This window comes from Podarcis tiliguerta (assembly GCF_965153285.1).
Source record: "Podarcis tiliguerta genome assembly, chromosome: 4".
Taxonomy (NCBI): domain Eukaryota; kingdom Metazoa; phylum Chordata; class Lepidosauria; order Squamata; family Lacertidae; genus Podarcis; species Podarcis tiliguerta.
Genome location: NC_139537.1, coordinates 94,787,224 through 94,813,725, shown reverse-complemented (window position 1 = coordinate 94,813,725; position 26,502 = coordinate 94,787,224). Strand labels below are relative to the sequence as shown.

The 26,502-nt window shown below is 44.0% G+C and overlaps 1 protein-coding gene across 1 annotated transcript in view; it reads left to right on the top strand.

Moving 5' to 3' along the window:
• PIBF1 (progesterone immunomodulatory binding factor 1) overlaps positions 1-26,502 on the top strand; it is an 84,543-nt gene that overhangs the window by 25,020 nt on the left and 33,021 nt on the right. Inside the window, exons 11-12 of the mRNA XM_083435821.1 lie at positions 21,414-21,579; positions 23,848-23,998. Of these exons, the coding sequence (XP_083291947.1) occupies positions 21,414-21,579; positions 23,848-23,998 (317 nt within the window). The remainder of the gene's footprint in view (positions 1-21,413; positions 21,580-23,847; positions 23,999-26,502) is intronic.

The following is a 26,502-nucleotide window of genomic DNA, read 5'->3' as shown; positions in this document are numbered from 1 at the left end:
GAAGGCCCTCAGAGCTGGACCTCAGTGTCCAAGCAGAACGATGGGGATGGAGACACTCCTTCAGGTATACTGGGCCGAGGCCATTTAGGGCTTTAAAGGCCAGCACCAACACTTTGAATTGTGCTTGGAAACATACTGGGAGCCAATGTAGGTCTTTCAGGACTGGTGTTATGTGGTCTTGGTGGCTGCTCCCAGTCACCAGTCCAGCTGCCACATTCTGGATTAGTTGTGGTTTCTGGGTCACCTTCAAAGATAGCCCCACATAGAGCACATTTGCAGTAGTCCAAGCGGGAGATAACCAGAGCATGCACCACTCTAGCGAGACAGTCCGCAGGCAGCCTGTGTACTAACTATTGCAGGAGATGTACTCTTTAACTGTCTCCATAAGCCTCCATTTATTTGTGAAACAGTCTGATCCTGAATCTAAAAGTTAAAGAAAAATCCATGCAGTCTGAAAATAGTGATACCTGCCTGCTATCCTGCCTTCATTCTACGATAAAGTGGCATTTGACTTTTCGACAAAAAGAGACCCTTTCGACTATTATTAATGGGACATGAATGCAGCATAGAAATTTTCGGCAATAGTGCAGAAGGGGCATCAACCTCTGACCTGGCTTCGCCTCAATGTTCCATAATGTCTAGTGTCTGTAGCTGGAGCATGTCGCTTTGCTTTGCTTTGGTTTTGCTTTAACAATTTCTTTGGGCAACAATTATGGAAAATATCTCCACAAATAAAGCTGTCCCTGCCTCCTTTTGTGGGTTTTTTGCCCTTGACAGTAAGGAAAACTGACTTGAGAAAATATCTTATAGTACTGTGCCTATAAGTATCTTGGGAGACTTGGAAGTCACACTGTCACAAATTCAAGGATGTGCTTTCTGCACTCAGAACTCCCTAGCACTTGCTGTGGTTTGGCTTTTTTATTGCTTAAGAGGTGTAAGATGACTTGCTTTCACATTGACTTCTGACTCAGAGTAGCTACCACATTTACATACAGATGGACAAAGAACCCAAAATGCAACAGTACCAGGATTTGGCATAAAGTCTTTGCATCTCTCTTCTTTAAAAGAATGGTGTTTAACGCTTCCTCTCTAAAGACTCAGCTTAGAATCCAGAGGGCTGAGCTTTTGGCCTTGGCTTTAATCCAAGGCAAGCTTCACCAACTGCTATTTTAAAAAGGAAAACAAAGGCTTATTAAAAAGCAGTGGGGCAAAAACTTGACCTGTAAAAAACAAAAGGAAGCATTTATTTATTATATTTATTTAACTCACCCCCTCCCCTCCGGTAATTTCAAATCAGTTTTCAAAGTGGCTTAGAGAAAAAGATAATAAAACAATGAAGGGAACAGCATCAAATGGCTAAAATCAACTAAATGTGTGTGCAAATGGCTGACACTTAAAACTTTTCATGCTAGGCACCAGATAAGCAGCTCTAGAGAGAGAGTTCCATGATTGGGGTGTCTGTATTGAGAGGGCTCTCTCCTGGTGATATGTGATTGCTATGGCACCTGCAGAATGGCCTCCTTTGCAGAATGTTTTGCACAGGAAAGATGCCTCTCATATAATGTATATTAACTTAGAAGTTGGAGACTCGCCAATATTATTTTCGGTGGCTAATCAAGTGGGCACCAACACCAAGCACATTGTTAAAACCAGTACCTTCTAAATCTGAGGCATGCTTCTCCATAGCCAGGCTCAGCAGTCTTGAAACAGATTAGCCATCTTAACAGAGGTGCAAAAAGGGAGGGCAGAGTTATTTGGCTGTATCCAGCTAAGTCCTACTCAAGAGTAGAGCAATTGAAATTAAATGAACCTAAGTTAGCCATGTCCATCAATTTCTGTGGGTCTGCTCCTGAACAGTACTAGCATACCGTATTTTTCGCTCTATAGGACGCACTTTTCCCCCTCCAAAAATTAAGGGGAAATGTGTGTGCGTCCTATGGAATGAATGCAGGCGCCTTGGCTTCAGCGATAGCAACGCGAAGCCTCCGAAGCGCAAAGGGAGCGCTCCCTCCATGCTCCGAAGGCTTCGCATTGCTTTCGCTGAAGCCTGGAGAGCGAGAGGCGTCGGTGCGCGCTGACCCCTCTCGCTCTCCAGGCTTCAAGGATAGCTGCTTGAAGCCTTCGGAGTGCAGCGTGAGTTCCCGCTGCGCTCCACAGGCTTCAGGGATAGCTGCACGCAGCCCCTCCGGCAGGAAGAGGCTACACGCGGCTATGTCTTCTTTAGCCCCGTGCAGCCTCTCCCGGTTGGAGAGGTTGCGCGCGGCTAAAGAGGAAGCCAAGACAGTGAGCAGGATCCATCCCGCTCACTGTCTTGGCTTGTGCCATAGCCCGCACAGCCCCTCTGGCAGGGAGAGGTTGCGCACGGCTAAAGAGGAAGCCAAGACAGCCAGTGGGATGGATCCCGCTGGCTGTCTTGGCTTCTTTGCTCTTTGGGGCTGGGGGGGGGGGGGGACCCGGGCTTCCCCTGGCAGCCCCAGCAGCTCTGGGAGAAGCTGACAGGCTGCTCACAGCCTGTACACTGCTCTTTGGGGCTGGGGGGGGAAATAAGATTTTTCTTCTTGATTTCCCCCTCTAAAAACTAGGTGCGCCCTATGGCATGAAAAATACGGTACATACAGACAGACCCTTAATTTACGTTTTTATGTATTAAGGGGAAATGTGTTCTGATCTAGGATAAACTGTGATGGATTGTTCTTCTAATGGCAAAAGACACAGTTGGAACTTGAAGTGTTTTATCTTCATTTTAAAATACATATTTTGACATGTACAGATGGACATTTCAAAACTTAATAATTTACGACTTCAGAAAGAGTTAGGGTGTCTCCTTGCTTAACCAGAGTGGAAACAAGACGATTTCAGTAGATACCAGGTTGTACGTCTTGTGATGTTGCAGGACCTGTGAGTATCCCATGATTTTAAAATGACTAAATTGGAAGGCGGTTATGGTGTTTAAAATAGCATCAAGCTATGTTTCTAGCTAATGTGCCTGTTTCTTCAACTTTTGCCAAAAGAAAATATGTTTGAAGATAAGACTGTTGAAGCTCCGTTTACTTCTGAGCCTAAGGAGACATGGATGGATGAAATATGCCCTGCCCAGCCACAGAAATGTGTGTGACTTGCTGGTTAAAAACAGTTAGTCTTGGTGATTTCTTTATTTTATTTTTGATTGATTCAGATAATAAATCAGTAAAAGACACAGGACAGTTATATCCTACCCGCATGGTAAAACTAACTGGAGCACTTAAAATTTTAAAAGTTAACCTCAAGTTGTGAGCATATATATTTTTGAACATAGAGCGGTATACAGCTAAACAGTTCTGCTAGCACAAAGACTTTTAGCTACACAATGGAATGTCCCCGTGCACCCCCTAAATCTGCTATGGGGGTTTTGTATCCTTCTGGAGTAGATTTAGGGGATGCACATGAGAAGAAGAGAAGATAGAGATATTCCATTATACAACTAAAAGTCCTTGTGCTAGTGGAACCGTTTAGCTGGATACCACTCAATTTCTACATATTCTTATGTAGTATTCCCTATTATATACACTGCAGGTTAATCTTCTGATTATATTGCTTTATTTGCTGGGCTACCTTTTAGTGTATTTTTCATCTGTGCTGCTACTGGACTTCTTCAGTATTCTATGCCCTTCTTGATTTAATCCTTTGATTAGGACAATGCATCCTAGTGGTGATTTAAGTTACTTTTCATAGCCCTTGAAATGCTATTTAAAACAAATTGCGGCTTGAAACTTCTGATGGTATATAATAGCAGCATGATTAACTCTTGTCTGTTTTCACAACTATGTTTATGTTACTCTTTTAGCTGTGTGTTTATATTACCCTAGTAACATGTCCATCATTATGATAGGTAGGACAGACAAAGGGTCAGAGTGAATTCCTGTATATTTTAGGGACATGGGCTTTTTTATGACTGGAGTTGGCTTTTCCACTCTCCTGGTATCAAGAACATAGAGGCATCTCCAATAACAGCACTTTACCGTGTGTGTGTGTTTTTTGTGTGTGTGTGTTTTTAAACTACGTTCTAATCTTGATTTTCCTTCAAGGAATTTAGGACAGCACAAATTATTTCTCTGTTTTCTTTCCTCTCCCCTCCCTGTCCTTTTTTGCCACCACACACCGCACTGGCTTTTTGTGTGACAGTGAGTGGCAGCAATGCGCCTATAACAAACCACGTAAAGATGTGTACTCAAGTTGGGGGACAACACTGGAATTAGGGTTAAATCTGTGCTTGCTGAAGTGGGTTATTTTCTCTCCTCCAGAACTTTCCCAATTGCAGCCCATTTATTTTGTCCTGTAGAGCTAAATGGGAGCCCTGGAAGTGTGGAAGTGAATTGTAGAGCTTACAAAGAATTAAAAGCTGGAATTCTATTTGGAAAAAACAATCTCTGGGCCAATTAACTGAAGTAATGGTGCGTGTGTTTGTATAACCTGTTCAGTTTATTCTTCCTTGGGAAAATTTGCTCCCCTCTTTACTCTGATCTTAAGCAAAGCCATGGCAGTTCATAAAACTGCTGGATGCCATTTGATAATTTTAAAAACAATTTAAAGAAACGCTACAACCATAAGGACTATTTTGTAATGTCATCCTAGATCTGTGAATAAAAACAGCAGTGAAAACAGACACATTTTCCAGAATTTTAAATATTATGTTTACTGGAGCGGAAGTTCCATAAATTACTGCCAATGAAGTGTGAGTATGTTTCTCCCACTTGTAAATGAGCTTTTATTTCCTACAGTACATATTCTGCTGCCACAATGACTCATCTTATACATGTTTTAGTTTAACTCCAAAAACGTTTTAAATCTTGGCAGTGGTACTGGGATGTTGCACCCTGCTGTAGAAACTTAAAAATTTATGGTCAGTTGCAGCAATAACCAATGTTTGCTGGTGTTGATGTCTCCAGGTTATATAGAGTGATTATGAGAATATTTAAAAGAATTGTGCATTTGTTGTTTTCTGAACAAGACTTGATGTGGTGGTGATTCTGTTCTCTGATCTGTCACAACTGGGCACTTGTTGACTCAGAAAATAAATGAAACAGTATTATCGGTTGCCCTCTCTCATTTATGCTAGATAACTCCTTGCGCATGCTTACAGATAATTGGTAAATGGAATGAAAAATGGAATTCTGTATGGGAAAATGTTGCTACTATGGGACTGACGTAGTTGTGAGACACTTTACAAGTTTTAATATCTCCATGGTGGTCTGTAATGCTGGTGATAGATTTGTTTATGTGTCTACATTCAATTTTTTTTACAGCTAGCACCTTGATTCTACGCACATTTACTTCTCAATGTCCCATGGATTAGAGCTATTATAAGCATCTCAGTTTGCTTAGAATTGGAGCCTGTAGAAATATCTGCTTGTGTAAGCATATTAATCAATATAGGGCATTTTCTTTCAACTGAAGTTTTTGTTGTTGTTGTTCAACAGGTTTTTCCATTGGGAACGTTGCCAGGTTGTACTTTTTTATTGTTTAACCCAGGACTTACAACGTAGTGGAGCTCAACTTTCCGTCATGGCGTTATTTTCTTTCAAATGTTCCTAAGCCTGATGGCATCCCCTGTGTTCATAATCCTTTTGGTAATTTATCTTCTCTGGATATGCTTTCCCTGAGCTGATAAATGACAACTGCTTTGTGCCATTTTAACTACTATCCTTCCAAACCTTCACTGGTGACACATGAAAGCTCATCTTACTCATCATGGCTTTCGGACATGCACGATGTTGTAATTTGTATATAAGCACATGTGAATTCATCTCTATACTAGATGACTTCTACCCAGATTAATTTTGACAGTGTTGCAGTCTTTAAGCTCACAAATGCCCCATGTTTACGGCAACGGAATAGTGCAGGTTTCAGGACCAATACAAACCTTCATTCTGAGACTGCACAGATTTCGTCAGAAGGCAAAGGAGGCTTCTAGATCCTGTCCATTAGAATCTGGTGAAAATACTAAACAGTTTTAGGATGCAAAATTGAGAGGTTGAGGAAGCGTTGGACTGCTGTTTAGAACCTGTGATGTATTGAATGAAAGCCAGTAAACTGAAGCTCAGTACAGATTGTTTATTTATTTCATGTATAAGGTGATAGTTGTGTTGGTAAGTGGTACATTTGACCAGGAAGGTAGGCTTCTACCTGTTCAGGTACATAACCAACCTGAGGTACTGTGAAATCAAGTATTGCCACTGGCCTATAAAGCAGGTTCTTTCACTGAGCTGCAGTCCTTCCTATGTTGAATGCACCTCACTTCTCTTCTCCAGCGGTGGTAATAGACAAAAATAAAAGGGAACCTGTAGTGAGGGACAGTAAAGATTGTACAGTGGTGCCCCGCAAGACGAATGCCTCGCAAGACGGAAAACCCGCTAGACGAAAGGGTTTTCCGTTTTGGAGGTGCTTCGCAAAACGAATTTCCTATGGGCTTGCTTCGCAAGACGAAAATGTCTTGCGAGTTCCTGCGATTTTTTTTCGCTCCCCACCCCCTTTTTCTAAGGCACTAAGCTGCTAATAGCCTTTTAGCAGCTAATCCGCTAATCCCTTAAGCCTTTAATAGCCGCTAATACCGCTAATCCGCTAATGGGGTTGCTTCGCAAGACGAAAAAGCCGCTAGACGAAGAGACTCCCGGAACGGCTTCTTTTCGTCTTGCGAGGCACCACTGTATTGGCTTTTTTTAAAAAAAATTATCTCCCTTCCTCGCTGCCTGGTCTGCCTTTTTATGATGGTTTTTTATGATGGTTCTTTGAAGGGACACGGGAGATGGCTTAATTTTGGCTCCCTTGTGCTGCAACACACACCCTGTATTTATTACAGTCATCTCTTGGAAGTTAATGTCAGATCTCTATATACTTTATTTTTGTATCTGTTCCTGTAGGGATGTGTGCCATTTTAATGGTGACGCCAATCATAAAGCTGCAGTCCTTAACTATAAAAGCAGACTAGTTCTATTGTGCTTTGCAATATGTAGTTAAGATGGAAGCTTTAGAGGAAATGGAAGAAGATGCAGAGAGGTTGTTGTTCCAAAGAAAGAACTGGAAATAATCTTGACCAACAGAGAAGGAAGAGAGAGAACTTGCCCAAAAGTATTTTCTGCCCTGGCTTTTTGAAGCAATTCAGAACCTCCTTTGGAAATTAGGCTTTATCCTTTCAATCCGCACCCAGTTTAAAAGGATGCTGTTAGATATAAAAATCTGGATGAGGATTAAACAGAACTGATTTTATAACATAAATGTGCCTAGGTCTCACTGGATTTAACTACAACTTTGCACTTATTAAACTAAAATGTACTATGTGTTCTGTGCAGGATTTGAGCGTTCTGCACTGCTTAATTGATCATTGCCGATTCAATGATGGTCCAGATGTTGTGATTTTTATCGGCAATTTGTTCTCGCATCTGGATGCCATCAGTATTTTTGAGCACCTCTTAGTTTTTATTTCAGAATTGCCAATGAATGTTGGTTTTGTATACTAATAACTCAATTCGATGAGTTTAACAGGCTTCTAACAAGACAGAGTCAATTTATTTATATACCACATATTCCCAGAAATTCATCTTTGCGCAAAGCACTTCACATAGAAAACAGTATCACTACTGTAGTACAATAACAGTACATAGCAGCCTGGAGGCGGTTGGAGGATGGATGGCGGCTAATGGATTGAAGTTGAATCCTGACAAGACAGAAGTACTGTTTTTGGGGGACAGGGGGCGGGCTGGTGTGGAGGACTCCCTGGTCCTGAATAGGGTAACTGTGCCCCTGAAGGACCAGGTGCGCAGCCTGGGAGTCATTTTGGACTCACAGCTGTCCATGGAGGCACAGGTCAATTCTGTATCCAGGGCAGCTGTCTACCAACTCCACCTGGTACGCAGGCTGAGACCCTACCTGCCCGCGGACTGTCTCGCCAGAGTGGTGCATGCTCTGGTTATCTCCCGCTTGGACTACTGCAATGTGCTCTATGTGGGGCTACCTTTGAAGGTGACTCGGAAACTACAACTAATCCAGAATGCGGCAGCTAGACTGGTGACTGGGGGCGGCCGCCGAGACCACATAACACCGGTCTTGAAAGACCTACATTGGCTCCCAGTACGTTTCCGAGCACAATTCAAAGTGCTGGTGTTGACCTTTAAAGCCCTAAACGGCCTCGGCCCAGTATACCTGAAGGAGCGTCTCCACCCCCATCGTTCTGCCCGGACACTGAGGTCCAGCTCCGAGGGCCTTCTGGTGGTTCCCTCATTGCGAGAAGCAAAGCTACAGGGAACCAGGCAGAGGGCCTTCTCGGTAGTGGCGCCCGCCCTGTGGAACGCCCTCCCATCAGATGTCAAAGCGATAAATAACTACCTGACATTTAGAAGACATCTTAAGGCAGCCCTGTTCAGGGAAGTTTTTAATCTGTGATATTTTACTGTATTTTTTGTTTCTATGGAAGCCGCCCAGAGTTGCTGGGGAAACCCAGCCAGATGGGCGGGGTACAAATAATAAATTATTATTATTATTATTATTATTATTATTATTATTATTATTATTTCCTTAGTACAACATTAACACACACAAATAAACAGAGATAAAAATTTAAGGGAGTATGAAGCCCACCAATGGGTCAAATAAAATATCAAATAATTTCCTGTTCAAAAGCGGCCCCATACCTGATGATATTAGGCAAGCATCCTCCCCTCCTGTCGTTTATGCCTCAAAAGGTTAGAAAGTCTACACAGAGTTCTTCCGCAAGGGGCTCCCTTATGGAGGCTCTCAGGGCTAAGCAGGTGGAAACAGCCACCCTCTCCAATGGCAAATACTCTGAATTATCTAGCTTGTATCTAGTCTCATCATGCTCATGATCCCATAATCAGTCAAAAATTAAAGAGCCATCCGATAAGCAATGGCTGGATCTTTGCACAGAAACAATAATAATTTTGGCCCAGTATATATAGATAATGGGTGATGTTGGTCCTTATATGGAGGATCAGTCAGAGTTCACGCAGCCAGCACACACCTAAAGTAACGCTTTGTGTGGATATCTGTATGTGTGGATATCTTCACGTATGTATACAAAAGAGAATGATTTGCATACTGTGTCCCATTTTTGAGTAGGAAGAACCATCCGAATCGAAGAACCGTTTGTGGGCCTCCCTAGGAAGTGACTCTGACTCGCAGTACTTTAGTGTTCATAGGGAAGAGGGATGCACCAAGTAAAAGATGAGCGCTTTCTAGTGTCTGAGCTCGATCAAAGAAATAGCCAGATCTTGGTTAAATCCCCCTGCATTAAGGCCAGGAGAACAAGAAGTATGAATAAAGTTACATCTTATAGGACACGAACACGCTCAACAGAAAAAGATTGCAGTAAAGTGCCAGTTTGGTGCATGAAGCAACTGAGACCTGGGATCACATAGCAGGTTCATTTAGGGTCAGCTTTGGTAGGGCAGGTGTTAAGCATGTATCAGATACCAACATCGTACTGTGGTGGTGTCAGAGAGTGTGGGCAGCATTTGAATTGGGTGCCAGCAGGTAGCAACTAGGAAAGAGTGATTTAATGTCTGTTGGTGACAAGTTTTTGTGGGGTTTTTTCTTTAGGTTTGGTGATCTTGGAGGCCCACAGGATTTGAGAGAGAGAGTGTGTGTGTTTTATATGCTGTTTGTGAGTGGTGCTTTGACAAAAGACTTTTAAAATCATCTCAATAATACCCTGCATTCATTGCACGTTATCCTTATTTTTCTTTAAAATTTTGCATATACAGTGGTACCTCGGGTTACATACGCTTCAGGTTACACACTCCGCTAACCCAGAAATAGTGCTTCAGGTTAAGAACTTTGCTTCAGGATAAGAACAGAAATTATGCTTTGATGGCGCGGCAGCAGCAGGAGGCCCCTTTAGCTAAAGTGGTGCTTCAGGTTAAGAACAGTTTCAGGTTAAGAACGGACCACCGGAACGAATTAAGTACTTAACCTGAGGTACCACTGTACTTTGAATTAAGATTTTATATTTCACTTTCCCCAGCAAAAGAAACAGTTCCACACAATAGTAGGTTTTACTTGCTGCAAAAGCTGATTCAAGCAACCCTTTTCTTTCTTTCTTTCTTTCTTTCTTTCTTTCTTTCTTTCTTTCTTTCTTTCACATCTTTTCCTGAATTACAAATGCTGTATCTTGCTGCATTTCCTAGCTTCTGGCTACCTTGAAACACAGATTCCCCCCCCCCCCCCCACACACACACTGCATCCGTCTCCTCTTGTGGGTTCTCTGAATTTCATGTGGGTCATATAATGTGGGAGTTGAAGGAAAGAAGCTGGAGGAAAACAAATACAACTGCCTCTTGGGTGGAAGAATCCAGGATAGTACACACAGTCCAGGGATTCCTTACCCAGCCATCAGGGAAGGGGGGGCAGGAATGAGAGAAATGTATCACCACAATAACAGATTGTGTGGCGGAAAGGAAAGGTCACAGTGTGTCTAACTAGGAACTGAAATCTCTAATTTAATCTTTCTAGGTTTATCTTTCAAGAGCGCATTCAGCCAAAAATATGCAGTGGAGATCTGCTTATTCTTTTTTGAGCACCAGACTTCAATTCTTTGGCAAGCTGAATGTCTGAGGCATCAGGGAATGCAAGGGGGGAATATTTCATATAGAGGCTCTTGGTTGAATTAAATATAGAAAAAACAAATGACACTAGAATAGTTAGCATGCAGAAATGTTTTTTTAAAAAAATATCTGAAACTTAAAGCTTTAGATAAGACCACAAGCCTTGCTACTAGAGATGACCACACTAAAGATTAAAAAATACAGTGGTACCCCGCAAGACAAATGCCTCGGAAGACGAAAAACTCGCTAGACGAAAGGGTTTTTCGTTTTCTGAGGTGCTTCGCCAGATGGATTTTCCTAAGGGCTTGCTTCGCTAGACGAAACGGCCCTGCCTCTCCTGTCATGGCGACGGTCACTGCACGCACGCACGCTCGCTCGCTTCCCCACTCCTCCGGCTCCCTTCGGGTTGACGGCTCCTCCGGCTCCCTCCGACCTCCCGGCTGACGGCCGACCTTCCGGCTGCCTCGCACCGCTGCCCACCCCCCTCGCACGCTCCCCTCAGAGAGCCGTTGCCGCCAGCAGCCAGCGTTGCAGCCAGAGTCGCGCTCCTGAGCCCCGCCGCCCTCCAGCAGCCACGTCGCGCGGTGGCCACAAGGCGCGGGTGAGTCCGAGGTACCGGCTGCGGCAGCTGTCCTGCTTCTCCCCGCCCCTCACCGCCGTTGTTAGTGTTTAAATGCAGTGGTGCTTCGCACTCGCACAACGAAAAAACTCGCGGAACGAATTAACTTCGTCTTGCGAGGCACCACTGTACTTAAAATCTCACAATAAAGAGGAAGCAATTTTCAAACATAGTTGGACACAGTGTCAGGAACAGCCTTGCCCTGTGAGTTAATTGACCTTGTATCTACATGGAGACCTGAAAGGCATTGCTCTGGTTAGAATTCTGCCCCCGCTCCCCATAAGCCCCTTGCATGTATAGCATTCTAATTTTAACATGATGTGTTAGTTTTGAAATTTATTTATCCATGGCTTCTAGCCCTTTTATTGGAAACATTAGGGGGAAATGTGGCTTTGCTAAAATTAGTAGGATTGTTTTATGTGTAGCTTAATACATAACTAAAAGGGATGCGGGTGGCGCTGTGGTCTAAACCACAGAGCCTAGGGCTTGCCAATCAGAAGGTCGGCAGTACGAATCCCCACGACAGGGTGAGCTCCCATTGTTTGGTTCCAGCTCCTGCCCACCTAGCAATTCGAAAACACGTCAAAGTGCAAGTAGATAAATAGGTACCACTCTGGCGGGAAGAAAAAGGGTGTTTCTGTGTGCTGCTCTGGTTTTGCCAGAAGCGGCTTAGTCATGCTGGCCACATGACCCGGAAGCTGTACGCTGGCTCCCTCGGCCAATAAAGAGAGATGAGCGCCACAACCCCAGAGCCAGCCACGACTGGACCTAACGGTCAGGGGTACTTTTACCTTTACCTAATACAGTGGTACCTCACAAGACGAATGCCTCGCAAGACGAAAAACTCGCAGGACGAAAGAGTTTTTTGAGTTGCTGCGCAAGACAAATTTCCCTATGGGCTTGCTTCACAAGATGAAAACGTCTTGCGCCTTTTTTAAAAAACCATCAATGCATTCCTATGGGAAACCGTCAATGCACAGTGGTGCTTCGCAAGACAAAAAAATTCACAAGACAAAAAAACTCGCAGAATGAATTAATTTCGTCTTGCGAGGCACCACTGTACATAGTTAGTTAAATAATCTATGATCAAACTATATTGGTCCATAATGAAAAATATTTTCGTAACATGAGTATTTGGTGGTCGTTGTTTTCATTTAGCAGTCTACATTGATATTTCACTTATGTCCTTCCCTACAAATAGACCTGTTGTGGAATAAAAATACTGTATGGCAGTAATGGGGGATCTTTTTAAGGGTCACATTTGCATTGGGGTAATCGGTTGGGAGCTTATTCACAACAGCAGATATTGAAATTTGTTGGGTGCTAGAACAGTAAATGTGTTTAAAGAAGCAATATTTGGTTCAGCTTAAATCACATTGCATTCCTTTTTAAAAAATCATGACGAGAGAGTTGAATTGGATTTCTTTAAATGCATGCTTGGGATTCCTATCAGCCCATTTGTTGGGCATACTCAGCATCTTCAGCTTAGGCAAAAAAATAAAAATACTGCATTCATTCAGTGGTTCATTTTGCAGCCAACGACCACAGATGATATTACAGCTGAGATGTTTTATGACGGACATAGCCACATTGTGGTACTTGATTTTGGCAAAAGAAGACTTCTTACCAATTCTAGAGGTAAAAGGAAACATAAAGGGCCTCATGAGGAATATTAACTTGCCAAGAGTAGTATTTCCAGCTCATTTAATTGTTGGAAGAAGTGGCACTGCTTATAATTTCTATTCACTCACAAGTTCACTTTAGATTAATCTTGTTAGGGTTTTGGTTGTTGTTATGAGAGGACAGTGGGGAAAAAGAGGCCTTCCATTCTGATCAAAAGACTGGCATCTGATTTATTTATTTTACTCCCCCCCTCCCCCCAGCAAAGGAACCCACGTGGGTGCCTCTCTCAGCATGTAGGTCCAAGGAAAGACCGATCTCATAACTAACTTGCTGTAAACTATCTATGCGTGCTGCGGCGTACTTTGGAAATGTATGTAGCCTGTGTCGTCTTATACTCAGCAGACTGTATCTGCCACAACCTCTCCCGCTTTCCCCAGCTTCATTACACTGCAACATCATTCCATTCTGCAAAGCAAGCAGGTGCTTGTTGAACATGGATGGAGCTGCGCTGGAAGAATGTTGATGGACACTCAGATTTCCAGCCACACAGGGAGGTGTACATAAAATGGCCAGTTTCCAAGAAGTCTCATACCTCTGTTGTAATCCAAACTTCTCTGGCAGCGATGGTCATGGTGAAGTGTCAAAACAACATATTTCTGTTTTATTTTCATTGCGACACGAACACCTGAAGCCTTCAAACGTGTGACTTAGTCATGCAAATGTGGATGAACCAGTCTTTTTAGCCAATGTGAAGGGGAATCTCTTGGTAGAAACACCTTTAGTAAAAAGAAAAGACATTCATGAAATAGTTTCAAGCACTCAACATTTTTACTTCAACGTATTTAGATCTGTGGTATATAATAATATAGAAATCCATAGGTATGTATGCTGTATGTAGTATTTAGTATTTGCCATGTGTAAATTCATAAATTGTATCCTGGAGAGACACTTCACCGATTTGATATTTGATCATATCTGGCTAATAAAATCATTAACTCCCATGTTCTTTAATAATAATAATAATATAATTATAATAATAATATTTATACCCTGGCCCATCAGTGTACGGTGATGCACTATACACAGTAGAGGAAGGATCATAGAAAACCACTTACTATTAAAAACAAATGCTATTTAGCATATTATTTATTGTTTATTTCATCACCAGTTCCTTCAGAAACAGATTTAGGTTTGTGGATTTTCTTTGTGCATGAGACTTACACAGTCTTTCTTCAATTCTGTGTATTTATCACATGCCAAAATAAACTGCAAATGTTTATTGCCATGTTGGAAGAGTGGCAATGACGTAGGTTACTATTTAGCTACTAGCGGAGCTGCTCAGCATTCAAAAAGTTTAAGAGGCAGTCATTAGAATGTGACTGCTGTTTTGAGGGATCTTCTGACTGTTGTCACGTTGAAAGGATTTATCCCAAATGTAGATAATGAAGTATTTCTTTGTGCTTGCAGTGACAGACCAATGCTCTTGGTGAGCTTGCTTATAAGCTATTGGTGAGCTTGCTTCAAAACCTTTTGCCATAGCCAGGGAGATCATTACATGTTGTTCTTCTGTTAACAAATGTTTGCACAAAGTTGAAAATATTACCACAGTGACAAAACAGCCTGAACACTGGACATATCAAGCTCAGTTTAAGAAAATAAATCCCAGCTATTTCACTTGAAGAGCAAAGTCTCCATTGTAATCAGCAAAGCTTAATAGTGTTCTGTGTTACAACATGGTAAGAGAGGCCAAAAAATGTTTGAGGTGAATTAGATCATAGTTCAGTCTTTGAGGTAACAGCAGCGCTGTAGAAATCACTATTATCACCAAACCCCGTTTGTTCGTGTGGCTTCTAGTCAGTCATGTTTTCTGTCCCTGGTCAAAGTTACCAATGAATGGGAATAAATAATTTCATGTTTTATTTAATTTACTCATTGTTATGTATTTTATTTTACTTTATTTTAATTTAATTTACTTCATGACTTTAGTTCTGTATGCATCTAGTTTAATTTCCATTGTGTTCAATGCACATTTCTCTGCAGGCTAAGAGCCCTTGCCTAGTAATGGTATTCTAAAATTGCATTCCTTTTCTGTGTAATGATGCTGTGTTGATGGTGATAAATGGATTTCTAATTTTGATTCCTTTTTTATTCTGCATGTTGTTTTGCTGCATTTCCATGTTTCTGGCCCAGTAGCTCCTGGTAGTGCTGGGGCAGAGGGCATTAAAGCAGTGATTATGGTACAGCATTTACAGCAAGAAGCTTTAACAGAGCCGTAAGCTTCTCCTCAGTCTGTCGAAAAGAGAGATTTTACTAAACCAAAATGCAAAACGCTATGTATGTTTAATTACTAGATGGGAAGCAAATGCAACATCTGGCAAGAACTTCAGTTTAAATCACTTTTACTGTTTTGGACAACAGAAATAGTACTTAAAGGAAGATAACATGCACTAAGGGTTTGTCATCTACTGGGAATTGTAGCTGCAGTTGCCAAAAAAAATAGTAGTATAAATCTTCCTCTTATTTCTGTATTCACTTACATGGAATATTGCTACAGGAGCCACAATACAAACTCCAGTTACACTGGGAAACAATTCTTACGCTAAATGAGATTGTATGGCCAAGCAATAGCTTATTTGGACAATAGAAGCTGATATCTAAGAACAGGTTACTGGGCTAAAGTTCATTGCAGGATTGGGGGGGGGGTCAACTTTAGGTTACCTAATGCCCTTGAAATGGATATTCCATTAGTTGGTTGATTCAGCATTTCTCAAACTAGATTAAAGTTGCACATTCTGCCTCAAGAGATTGCCAGTTTTCTGTTTTATTTACCGTATTTTTCGCTCTATAAGACGCACCAGACCATAAGACGCACCTATTTTTTGGAGGAGGAAAACAAGAAAAAAAATTATTCTGAATCTCAGAAGCCAGAACAGCAAGAGGGATCGCTACGCAGTGAAAGCAGCAATCTCTCTTGCTGTTCTGGCTTCTGGGATAGCTGCGCAGCCTGCATTCGCTCCATAAGACGCACACACATTTCCCCTTACTTTTTAGGAGGGGAAAAGTGAGTCTTATAGAGCAAAAAATATGGTATTTAGAGCATTTGTACTCCGCTCTCCAGGGACACGGGTGGCGCTGTGGGTTAAACCACAGAGCCTAGGACTTGCCGATCAGGAGCTCAGCAGTTTGAATCCCTGCGACGGGGTGAGCTCCCGTTGCTCGGTCCCTGCTCCTGCCAACCTAGCAGTTCAAAAGCATGTTAAAGTGCAAGTAGATAAATAGTTACAGCTCCGGAGGGAAGGTAAACGGCATTTCCGTGCGCTGCTCTGGTTCGACAGAAGCGGCTTAGTTATGCTGGCCACATGACTCGGAAGCTGTACGCCGGCTCCCTTGGCCAGTAAAGCGAGATGAGCGCCGCAACCCCAGAGTCGTCCGCGACTGGACCTAATGGTCGGGTCCCTTTACCTTTACTCGGCTCTCCAGCCAAAAAAGGCCCCCATTGCAGTTGAAATCATGAAATCAAAGCAAGACACTCCCTGTGCTCAAGCTTACATTCATTCAAACAAACAAGCATTATTTATATCCCACCCATCTGGCTGGGTTTCCCCAGCCACTCTGAGCGGCTTACAGCATATATAAAACATAGTAAAACATCAAACATTGAAAACCTCCTGATACAGGATGTCTTCTAAAAATTATGTAGTTCCTTATCTCCTTGACATCTGAAGGGAAGGCATTCCACAAAAGGGAAAAGGAACAATGAGAGGAGAGGAAAATAAAACTCAAAACTCAAACACCAATTTCTAGACAGTTGTTCCCATATTGACTTGCCAGCATAGTTCAGAGGCAGAAGGTTCCTAATAGAGCTGGCCTATCACAGCCGAGCCAATGGAGTGAGCTCTGTTTCTCAGCTCTCAATTCAAAATTGAGTATTTCTTCACTTTGTTATTTGTCTAGAAAATGTTTTCCAATTAGCCTTAACTCTCCAGAGTATTTCCATCAGCACAGATGACGAAAGCATGTTTTAAATATATCCATTGTATATCCGACTTTGAGGTTATCATTTCTGAATGAAGCCCATTATGAAGGACGTGCTATTGATGGATATATACCGTATTTTTCGCTCTATAAGACGCACCAGACCACAAGACGCACCTAGTTTTTGGAGGAGGAAAACAAGAAAAGAAAAATTCTGAATCTCAGAAGCCAGAACAGCAAGAGGGATCGCTGCGGAGTAAAAGCAGCAATCCCTCTTGCTGTTCTGGCTTCTGGGATAGCTGCGCAGCCTGCATTTGCGCCATAAGACGCACACACATTTCCCCTTACTTTTTAGGAGGGGAAAAGTGAGTCTTATAGAGCAAAAAATAAGGTAACTGAGAAGCTATGAAAGGCTGTGGTTTTCCCAGTAAGTGTATTCTACATGCACAAATTCTGGGCTGCAAGTACCGTATTTTTCGTCCCATAGGACGCTCCGTCCCATAGGACGCACCTAGTTTTTTGGGGGGGAAATAAAGGAAAAAATTTTTTCCTTTATTTTCCCCCCAAAAGCAGGTCCGGGAAACCCAACCAGGTCGAGGAACAGCGGGGTGGCGGCGCTGCGCCTCCCTGCTGTCCCCCGAGCTTGTGGGGCTGGCCAATGTCTGCCCCGCGTGAGGGGCCCCCTGAAGCAGAGCGCCCCTCGCGCCAGGCAGCAGGCTGCTATCTGCAGCGTGGGGAGCGCTGCGGGGAACTCCTGGAGGGCTCCCCACGCTGCGGGTGTCTGCCTGGCGTGAGGGGCGCCCTGAAGCAGAGTGCCCCTCGCGCCAGGCAGCAGGCTGCTATCTGCAGCGTGGGGAGCGCTGCGGGGAACTCCTGGAGGGCTCCCCACGCTGCGGGTGTCTGCCTGGCGGTGAGGGGCGCCCTGAAGCAGAGCGCCCCTCACGCCAGGCAGCAGGCTGCTATCTGCAGCGTGGGGAGCGCTGCGGGGAACTCCTGGAGGGCTCCCCACGCTGCGGGTGTCTGCCTGGCGTGAGGGGCGCCCTGAAGCAGAGCGCCCCTCGCGCCAGGCAGCAGGCTGCTATCTGCAGCGTGGGGAGCGCTGCGGGGAACTCCTGGAGGGCTCCCCACGCTGCAGGTGTCTGCCTGGCGTGAGGGGCGCCCTGAAGCAGAGCGCCCCTGGCGCCAGGCAGCAGGCTGCTATCCGCAGCGTGGGGAGCGCTGCGGGGAACTCCTGGAGGGCTCCCCACGCTGCGGGTGTCTGCCTGGCGTGAGGGGCGCCCTGAAGCAGAGCGCCCCTCGCGCCAGGCAGCAGGCTGCTATCCGCAGCGTGGGGGGCGCTGCAGGGAACTCCTGGAGGGCTCCCCACGCTGCGGGTGTCTGCCTGGCGTTAGGGGCGCCCTGAAGCAGAGCGCCCCTCGCGCCAGGCAGCAGGCTGCTATCCGCAGCGTGGGGAGCGCTGCTGGGACCTCCTGCAGCGTTCCCCATGCTGCAGATGTATGCCCGGCGCGAGGGGCGCTCTGCTTCAGGGCGCCCCGCCCACCGGGCGGCAGGCTGCTATCCGCAGCGTGGGGAGCGCTGCTGGGACCTCCTGCAGCGTTCCCCATGCTGCAGATGTATGCCCGGCGCGAGGGGCGCTCTGCTTCAGGGCGCCCCGCCCGCCGGGCTGCAGGCTGCTATCCGCAGCGTGGGGAGCGCTGCAGGGAACTCCTGGAGGGCTCCCCACGCTGCAGGTGTCTGCCTGGCGTGAGGGGCGCCCTGAAGCAGAGCGCCCCTCGCGCCAGGCAGCAGGCTGCTATCCGCAGCGTGGGGAGCGCTGCAGGGAACTCCTGGAGGACTCCCCACGCTGCGGGTGTCTGCCTGGCGCGAGGGGCACCCTGAAGCAGAGCGCCCCTCGCACCAGGCAGCAGGCTGCTATCCGCAGCCTAGACATCCCTGCGGGACCTCCTGAAGGGCTGCCTAGGCTGCGGATGTGTTCCCGAAGCGCCGGGCGCTCTGCTTTCAGGGCGCCCGACGCTCCGGGAAGCAGGCTGCTATCCGCAGCCTAGACATCCCTGCGGGACCTCCCGCAGGGCTGCCTAGGCTGCGGATGTCTTCCTGAAGCCTGGAGAGCGAGAGGGGTTGTTGCGCACCGACCCCTCTCGCTCTCCACGCTTCAGCGAAAGCCTGCATTCGCCCCATAGGACGCACCCAGATTTCCGCTTCATTTTTGGAGGGGGAAAAGTGCGTCTTATAGGGCGAAAAATACGGTATGTGTAATGGATACACGTGAATCTATGCACATTAATTTCATACAGTTTTCTTCCACCCAGGAAAAAATTTGAAATGATGTTTTGCACAGTACTTGAAAGTCCAGGTTTTGGGCACCTCTTTTGAAGCACCAAAAGCCCTTTTTTATTTGGATGGCAATCTTTGCCTGGGGTTTTAAACTGTAGAAAGGTGGAGTTCTTTATCTCTTAATCTGGTTTTACACTGGATTATGGGGGTGTGAGAGAAAGATTAGGAAGATGGTTCCTGTTTCTAAATGTAATTAATTTTATTGCATTTAAACAATCCAGTCATGAAATATGCTAGAAAATATTTAATTAAGAATTGGCAGTTCTAGACAGAACTTTTGCAGTTTCCAGAGAACACAAAGAGGGGAGACAAAAAGCCTAAATTCTTCTTGGACTGAGAACCCCAAGTTTAGGAAAATCAAGTATTTTGAACTGTGTTAGCTGTACCTATGGCAACCTTCTAATAGATGTCTCACTCAGCAGATCTCAAAGTGGGTGGTAGCTCCCCCCAGGGGCCAGTGGGATTACCATGGGGGCACTAAGAGGCAAGGGCAGGGGTCAGCAACCTTTTTCAGCCGTGGGCCAGTCCACCGTCCCTCAGACCATGTGGTGGGCTGGACTGTATTTTGAAAAAAACATAAACAAATTCCTATGTCCCACAAATAACCCAGAGATGCATTTTAAATAAAAGTACATTCTACTCATGTAAAAACACGCTGATTCCCGGACCATCCGTGGGCCGGATTGAGAAGGTGATTGGGCCGGATCCAGCCCATGGGGCTTAGGTTGCCTACCCCTGGGCAAGGGAGTAGCAGGGGTCCCTGAAGGTGGGCCCCCTGAGCATGTTGCTTGCTTATTTACAGTCGACCAGGCTAGAGTCCGTCTGAGCCAGAAGAGAAAGATGGGATACAGTATGATGATCTGTAAGTTTTTTGTGACAGTTTGGATATGCTACATAAAGGTATGGCTGAGCAATCAGAGGGTTTTTTATGGTAATTCCAGATTGGGTGACAAATCTATTTTCACATTCCAAGGAAATTGAGGTAGGAGAGGAAGAACTAATTGAGCTACAAAAAGACAATGATCTGAAGTCAAAGTTTATGAAATCGTACCAGGAGTTTTGGTTACAGGAGCAATTTCTTATCTCTATCCTGCACTATGGAAAGTGATTAAGAAGCTCCTTATTGCGTTCCCAATATCGTATTTGGTGGAATGTGCTTTTAGTGTGGCCATCCAACTTTTCTCCATGCAAAGAAATTGACTACAGGGTGGCTAAACATTGCAATTTAAAACTCCTGCAAAGTGACTTTAAACCAGACATTGGGAAACTGGTATCATTTCATCAAGCCCATCCATCGCTTTCAGAAGTTACTGAAAAGTGAAGTAGTTACTAAATGCAGTATCTAAGATGCTTGCCAAATGACTATCAGACTTTGTAAAGCTGGTATCACTGGATCATGTTAATCCATTTTGTTGAATTAATTAAACTAAATGGTTTTAATTGGATTTTGAATTAATGTGAAATTAATTGTGTTAATAAGGGACGCGGGTGGCGCTGTGGGTAAAACCTCAGCACCTAGGACTTGCCGATCGCATGGTCGGCAGTTCGAATCCCCGCAGCGGGGTGAGCTCCCGTCGTTCTGGTCTCAGCTCCTGCCCACCTAGCAGTTCGAAAGCACCCTTAAGTGCAAGTAGATAAATAGGTACCGCTTTATAGCGGGAAGGTAAACGGCATTTCTGTGTGCTGCTCTGGTGCCGGTTCGCCAGATGCAGCTTGTCACGCTGGCCACATAACCCAGAAGTGTCTTCGGACAGCGCTGGCTCCTGGCCTCTATAGTGAGATGAGCGCACAACCCTAGAGTCTGTCAAGACTGGCCCGTACGGGCAGGGGTACCTTTACCTTTTACCTTTAATTGTGTTAATATTGTCTTTAGTGCTTCATGCAAACTGCTGTTCTGAATAATGCTTTTTATAGGGCAGGGTAGAGGTCACTACCCTGTGCCTGGAGACAAGACAGTCAGGACATATATACACATCTCAATGGCCAGAGGAGGAATGACCACTGGGAGGAGTGCATAGAGAAGAAACACCATGGCGCATCTGCTCCAGTGAAACTGGATGCCGTCATCTGCCCCAGCTGCAGTAAAACATGTCTCTCCCATTTTGTTCTCTGCAGCAGTTTGACTTTACCCCCCAGTGGTGCACTTTTCCATGGTCTCTTTGCAGCAAAACCATATCATCATAATATTAAGGATATAAATTGTTTGCTGTCTAATTGACTTTGCTGAGCTTCTTGACTGTTTTGCATTTTATTTCCTTGGGTGTTTTCAGGTACAGGCAACTGCAGATCAGCACAGAAAGCAAAGTAGCCGAACTTTTCCATCAGAATAAACTGAAGTTGTTTGAAAACGAACGTCTACAGCTGATGCAAGAAGAAACCTCCAAGAACCTTTCACAGTGTCAGCTGGAATGTGAAAAATATCAGCGGAAACTAGAGGTACGTAAGAAAAGCTTCCGTAAGCTGTTTCAGTGTGGGCAGGTCCTATGGCGTGGCTCCTCATCGCCATTGCCCTCCTTCCATCAGAGTGGTGATTGGCTGGTAAGGAACTGCATCATTGCAATTTGGGGCTAAAGAGCAACTGCTTGTAGCTCGTGAAACAATCAAAAGAGGAACAGTAGGACTGCATTTGCTTAAGGCAAGTATTGATCATAATCGTGCCGCACTGTTGTTGAAACCATTCTAAGCAAATGAAGACTAATTATTTTGTCAGTAGACATTAAAAGGTCATTTTGGAGAAGAGGGCAGCTGTGTTCTGTTGACTTTGCAGGTGGCAATACTTATTCTTAGAACATCTGTTTTCCCCAGCATAGTATATTGGCAGAAAGGAGACAAGTAGGACCTGCAAACAAGATTTTCCTGTTCAGTGTTCTAGCCAATTAGCCATCATTCTCCTAACAGTTATAAAAATAAATTATTATCACATATTTCTAATGTCCCATTGAGAGTCCCATGGACTGCAAGAAGATCAAACCTCTCCATTCTTAAGGAAATCAACCCTGAGTGCTCACTGGAAGGACAGATCGTGAAGCTGAGGCTCCAATACTTTGGCCACCTCATGAGACTCCCTGGAAAAGACCCTGATGCTGGGAAAGATGGAGGACACAAGGAGAAGGGGACGACAGAGGATGAGATGGCTGGACAGTGTTCTCGAAGCTACCAGCAGGAGTTTGACCAAACTGCGGGAGGCAGTGGAAGACAGGAGTGCCTGGCGTGCTCTGGCATCACAAACGACTAAACGACTAAACAACAACATTTCTAATGTCTAATAGTACATTTTAGATGGTTAATAATTTTAATATTTTTGCCTTCATTTGCATATCTAAGCTTTTATGCTAGGGGTCACTAACATTTCTGGGCCAGTGAGCACATTTAGAATTTTAAGGAAGGGCCTCGTTCCGGAGGTCCGTACTTAACCTGAAACTGTTCTTAACCTGAAGCACCACTTTAGCTAATGGGGCCTCCTGCTGCCGCCGCGCCGCCAGAGCACAATTTCTGTTCTCATCCTGAAGCAAAGTTCTTAACCTGAAGCACTATTTCTGGGTTAGCGGAGTCTGTAACCTGAAGCATATGTAACTTGAAGCGTATGTAATCCGAGGTACCACTGTAAGGCTTTCTTGTTTGGACTGAACTTTCTTGTTTAGGACCTAAGGTTAAGCAAGTATGGATAATTTTTTTATTTTTATGTTTTTTATTTACGTACATTTAATTGGGTTTTACCTTTTTGTATTACTAATTTGTTAAATGGTTAATCACACAGGACCTTTAAAGAGCTGTGCTAGACATGGCAATAAACTTTTTTTAAAATAATATATGCTGTTTTCACAGTTGCATGCATTTGCTTCAAGCACAGCTGCGTTGTGAGTTGTTAGGGCTGGGTTAAGTCCCCCCCCCCCCCCATTTTTAAATAAGCTTTTCTCTTCAAATAAAACTATATCTTTTCTTCTATGACACTAGTTTTCTTTCAGTGTAATAGCTCAGAATTTTGCACAAACAGGCAAGTTTCAAACGAGGTCCCCCCTCCCCCCAAAAAAAATAATTCTATTAATTCCACCCACCTTGTACCTCAAGCTACCTTCTTCTGACTTCTTGGAGGACTGCGGTAGAAAGCAGGAGATGGTCATCTGAAAAGGGAGGTTGTTAGGAGACCCCTGCAATACCCAGAATTCTCTGAGAAGAGTGATTGATTGTTAAACCACAGGGGTGGGCAAAGGCCTCTCTAACATTTCTCAGCACTCGTAACAAACTACAGCTCCTGGGGTTTTTTGGGGGGGAATCCATGACTGTTTAAAGTGATACGATACTACTTTAAATTTGTACAGGTGGGAGCCTTGCTTTTTTGCATGTCTTTCATGTGGCATAGAATCTGAAGTTTGTCCCCCAAAGCAAAGATAGCCAACTATTTATTTCTGACACACTAGAATACCAACAACCATAGATGTTAATTTAGGGATTCAACAAAGACTACCAAAGGTTGGATTCCTTTTGTAACTGAAACATGTTTAATGATTTGGGATTTGAGAATCACGATACAAATCTGTACGTAGTACTGCTTTTAATAGAGCATATTGGATTCTTATCCCAATTATAAGTGAAATAGCAATTGAACTGTGTACAACTCATTATTTTAACTGTTTGGGCTTTTGTCTCCACCATAAATAATTTATAGCCTTCTGTTAATTAACTTTCATTTTAATTTTCATATAGGTTTTAACCAAAGAATTTTATAATCTTCAAGCACTGAGCGAGAAACGGATTTCAGAACTTCAGGCACAAAACTCTGAGTACCAGGCAAGGCTTGACACGTATGAAAAGCTGGAAAAAGAACTTGATGAGATAATCATGCAAAGTGCAGAACGTAAGTTCTTTTAATTTGCCCTGTTCTTCCTGTAGTGTACTGTGTTGGAATATTTTTATAATCTGATCACTGGTAATGAGATCTGGAACATTTTAAATCCCAGGAATTTTTAGTAGATATTGAACATGCAGCAGTGTAATATTTAACATCAAATACATATTTTATTGTGCTTTAATTGGCAGTGAGAATATTTATTTCATTTTGATTATCTCCTTAAATTACTTTATAGTAAATACTTTTTACTGGCTCAGATTCCCCCGGGGACATGCATGTCAGATCTATGTGCAGATGTTTTTGGTTTGTTTTTCTTTCCTATCATATTTGCCTGGCAGATTTTGCACAAAGGCCGTTGAAGTGAAAAACAGGGAGAAAGCACCCCATTGCACATCTCTTTAGTTCTGTTATGTCACAACAATTCGCCATGATCTATCAAAGGTGATGATGGGGGGGCGAGGAGAATTTCTTTTTTATACATGATTTTTTATTGGATTTTTGATAATTTTATACATATAAAACATAACCATTTCAAGCAATAAAATACAAGGTTCTTTTGAACCTTCGGACCTCCTTTCCCTCTCTCCATGGGTTCCATGTTTAAGTTTAAATTTGCTGTATCTTTTACAATTATCCATCTATTATATAACCATAATTACCATAAATAATTCCGTATTACAAGTGTCATTACATCCCTGCCAAAGATTTTTACTGTTTACAGTGGTCTTTTAAATAAATTACAAATTTACTCCAGTCTTTAGAAAATACTTGATCTTCCCGGTTTCGGATCTTCCCCATCAGTTTTGCCATCTCCGCATACTCTATCAGTTTCATCTGTCATCCTTCTTTTGTTGGTATTTCTCCTTCCTTCCATCTCTGGGCTAGCAGCATTCTCAATTTTAGTATATGTCCTGCCGAAGCGAGCACGGGCTAGTAGCAATCTCGCTGCCGTTTTTGAATACATTAAAAGTCTTTTATCTTCTCTTGGAAACTCTTCACCTATTGTACCTAGTAAGGCGACTTCTGGTTTTTTAACAAATGCATTTTGGAACATTTTCTTTAGTTCATTATATATTCATTTTAGAAGCTTCGAGATCACTGTCCAACCATCTTGTCCTCTGTCGTCCCCTTCTCCTTGTGCCCTCCATCTTTCCCAACATCAGGGTCTTTTCCAGGGCGTCTTCTCTTCTCATGAGGTGGCCAAAGTATTGGAGCCTCAGCTTCAGGATCTGTCCTTCCAGTGAGCATATATTGCCCCAAATCAAAGTATGTTTAGACTGCTCACTGTATCCCCTCTTTTACCAGAGAGAGATTCTTCTCTGTACACCAGGGCTGCACACCAACATATCCCATCATTTCAGAAAAGCCCCAGTTATTTTTGTCCAGTTTTTCTTTAAAAAAAGGTAAAGACTGTTAGGTCCAGTCGTGGACGACTCTGGGGTTGCAGCGCTCATCTTGCTTTATTGGCCGAGGGAGCCGGTGTACAGCTTCCAGGTCATGTGGCCAGCATGACTAAGCTGCTTCTGGCAAACCAGAGCAGCGCACGGATACGCCATTTACCTTCCCGCCGGAGCGGTACCTATTTTTCTACTTGCACTTTGACGTGCTTTCAGGGACCAAGCAACGGGAGCTCACCCCATCGCAGGGATTCGAACTGCCGACCTTCTGATCAGCAAGCCCAAGAGGCTCAGTGGTTTAGACCACAACACCATCCGCATCCCAGTTTTTCTTTAAAGGTAAAGGTACCCCTGCCCATACGGGCCAGTCGTGTCCGACTCTGGGGTTGCGCGCCCATCTTGCTTAAGAGGCCGGGGGCCAGTGCTGTCCGAAGACACTTCCGCGTCACGTGGCCAGCGTGACAAGCTGCATCTGGCGAGCCAGCGCAGCACACGGAAACGCCATTTACCTTCCCGCTAGTAAGCGGTCCCTATTTATCTACTTGCACCCAGGGGTGCTTTCGAACTGCTAGGTTGGCAGGCGCTGGGACCGAGCAGCGGGAGCGCACCCCGCCGCGGGGATTCAAACCGCCGACCTGACGATCGGCAAGTCCTAGGCGCTGAGGTTTTACCCACAGCGCCACCCGCGTCCCTAGTTTTTCTTTAGCTGCTGTTTATTCTTCTGCTAAAGTGACTGTTTTGGAAAGTGTTTTAGTATTTATTTGTTGTGCTGGATGTTTGTTGTTTTTATTAATGATTTTATGGCCGTAGTTATACTTTGTTACATTTCCTGTGTAAGCTGTTCTGAGAGACTGTTTACTTTTAAAGGTGGCCTAGGATCCAGACCAAGGAAATAAATGGTTTATTAGTTAGGTATTGTATTGTAGCAGCTCTGGTCCAAAGATGATTTTGACTTTGCGTTATCAAGTAGAAAACTTTAGATAGAACTCTTTAACATAATGTAAATGTGAATTATCCACTTTCGTGTTAATAAGTTTAGAATGCAAAGATAATTCATTTGTTTCTTAACAGCCATAACAGTAAATCAATCAGACATTGAACACATAGATCATC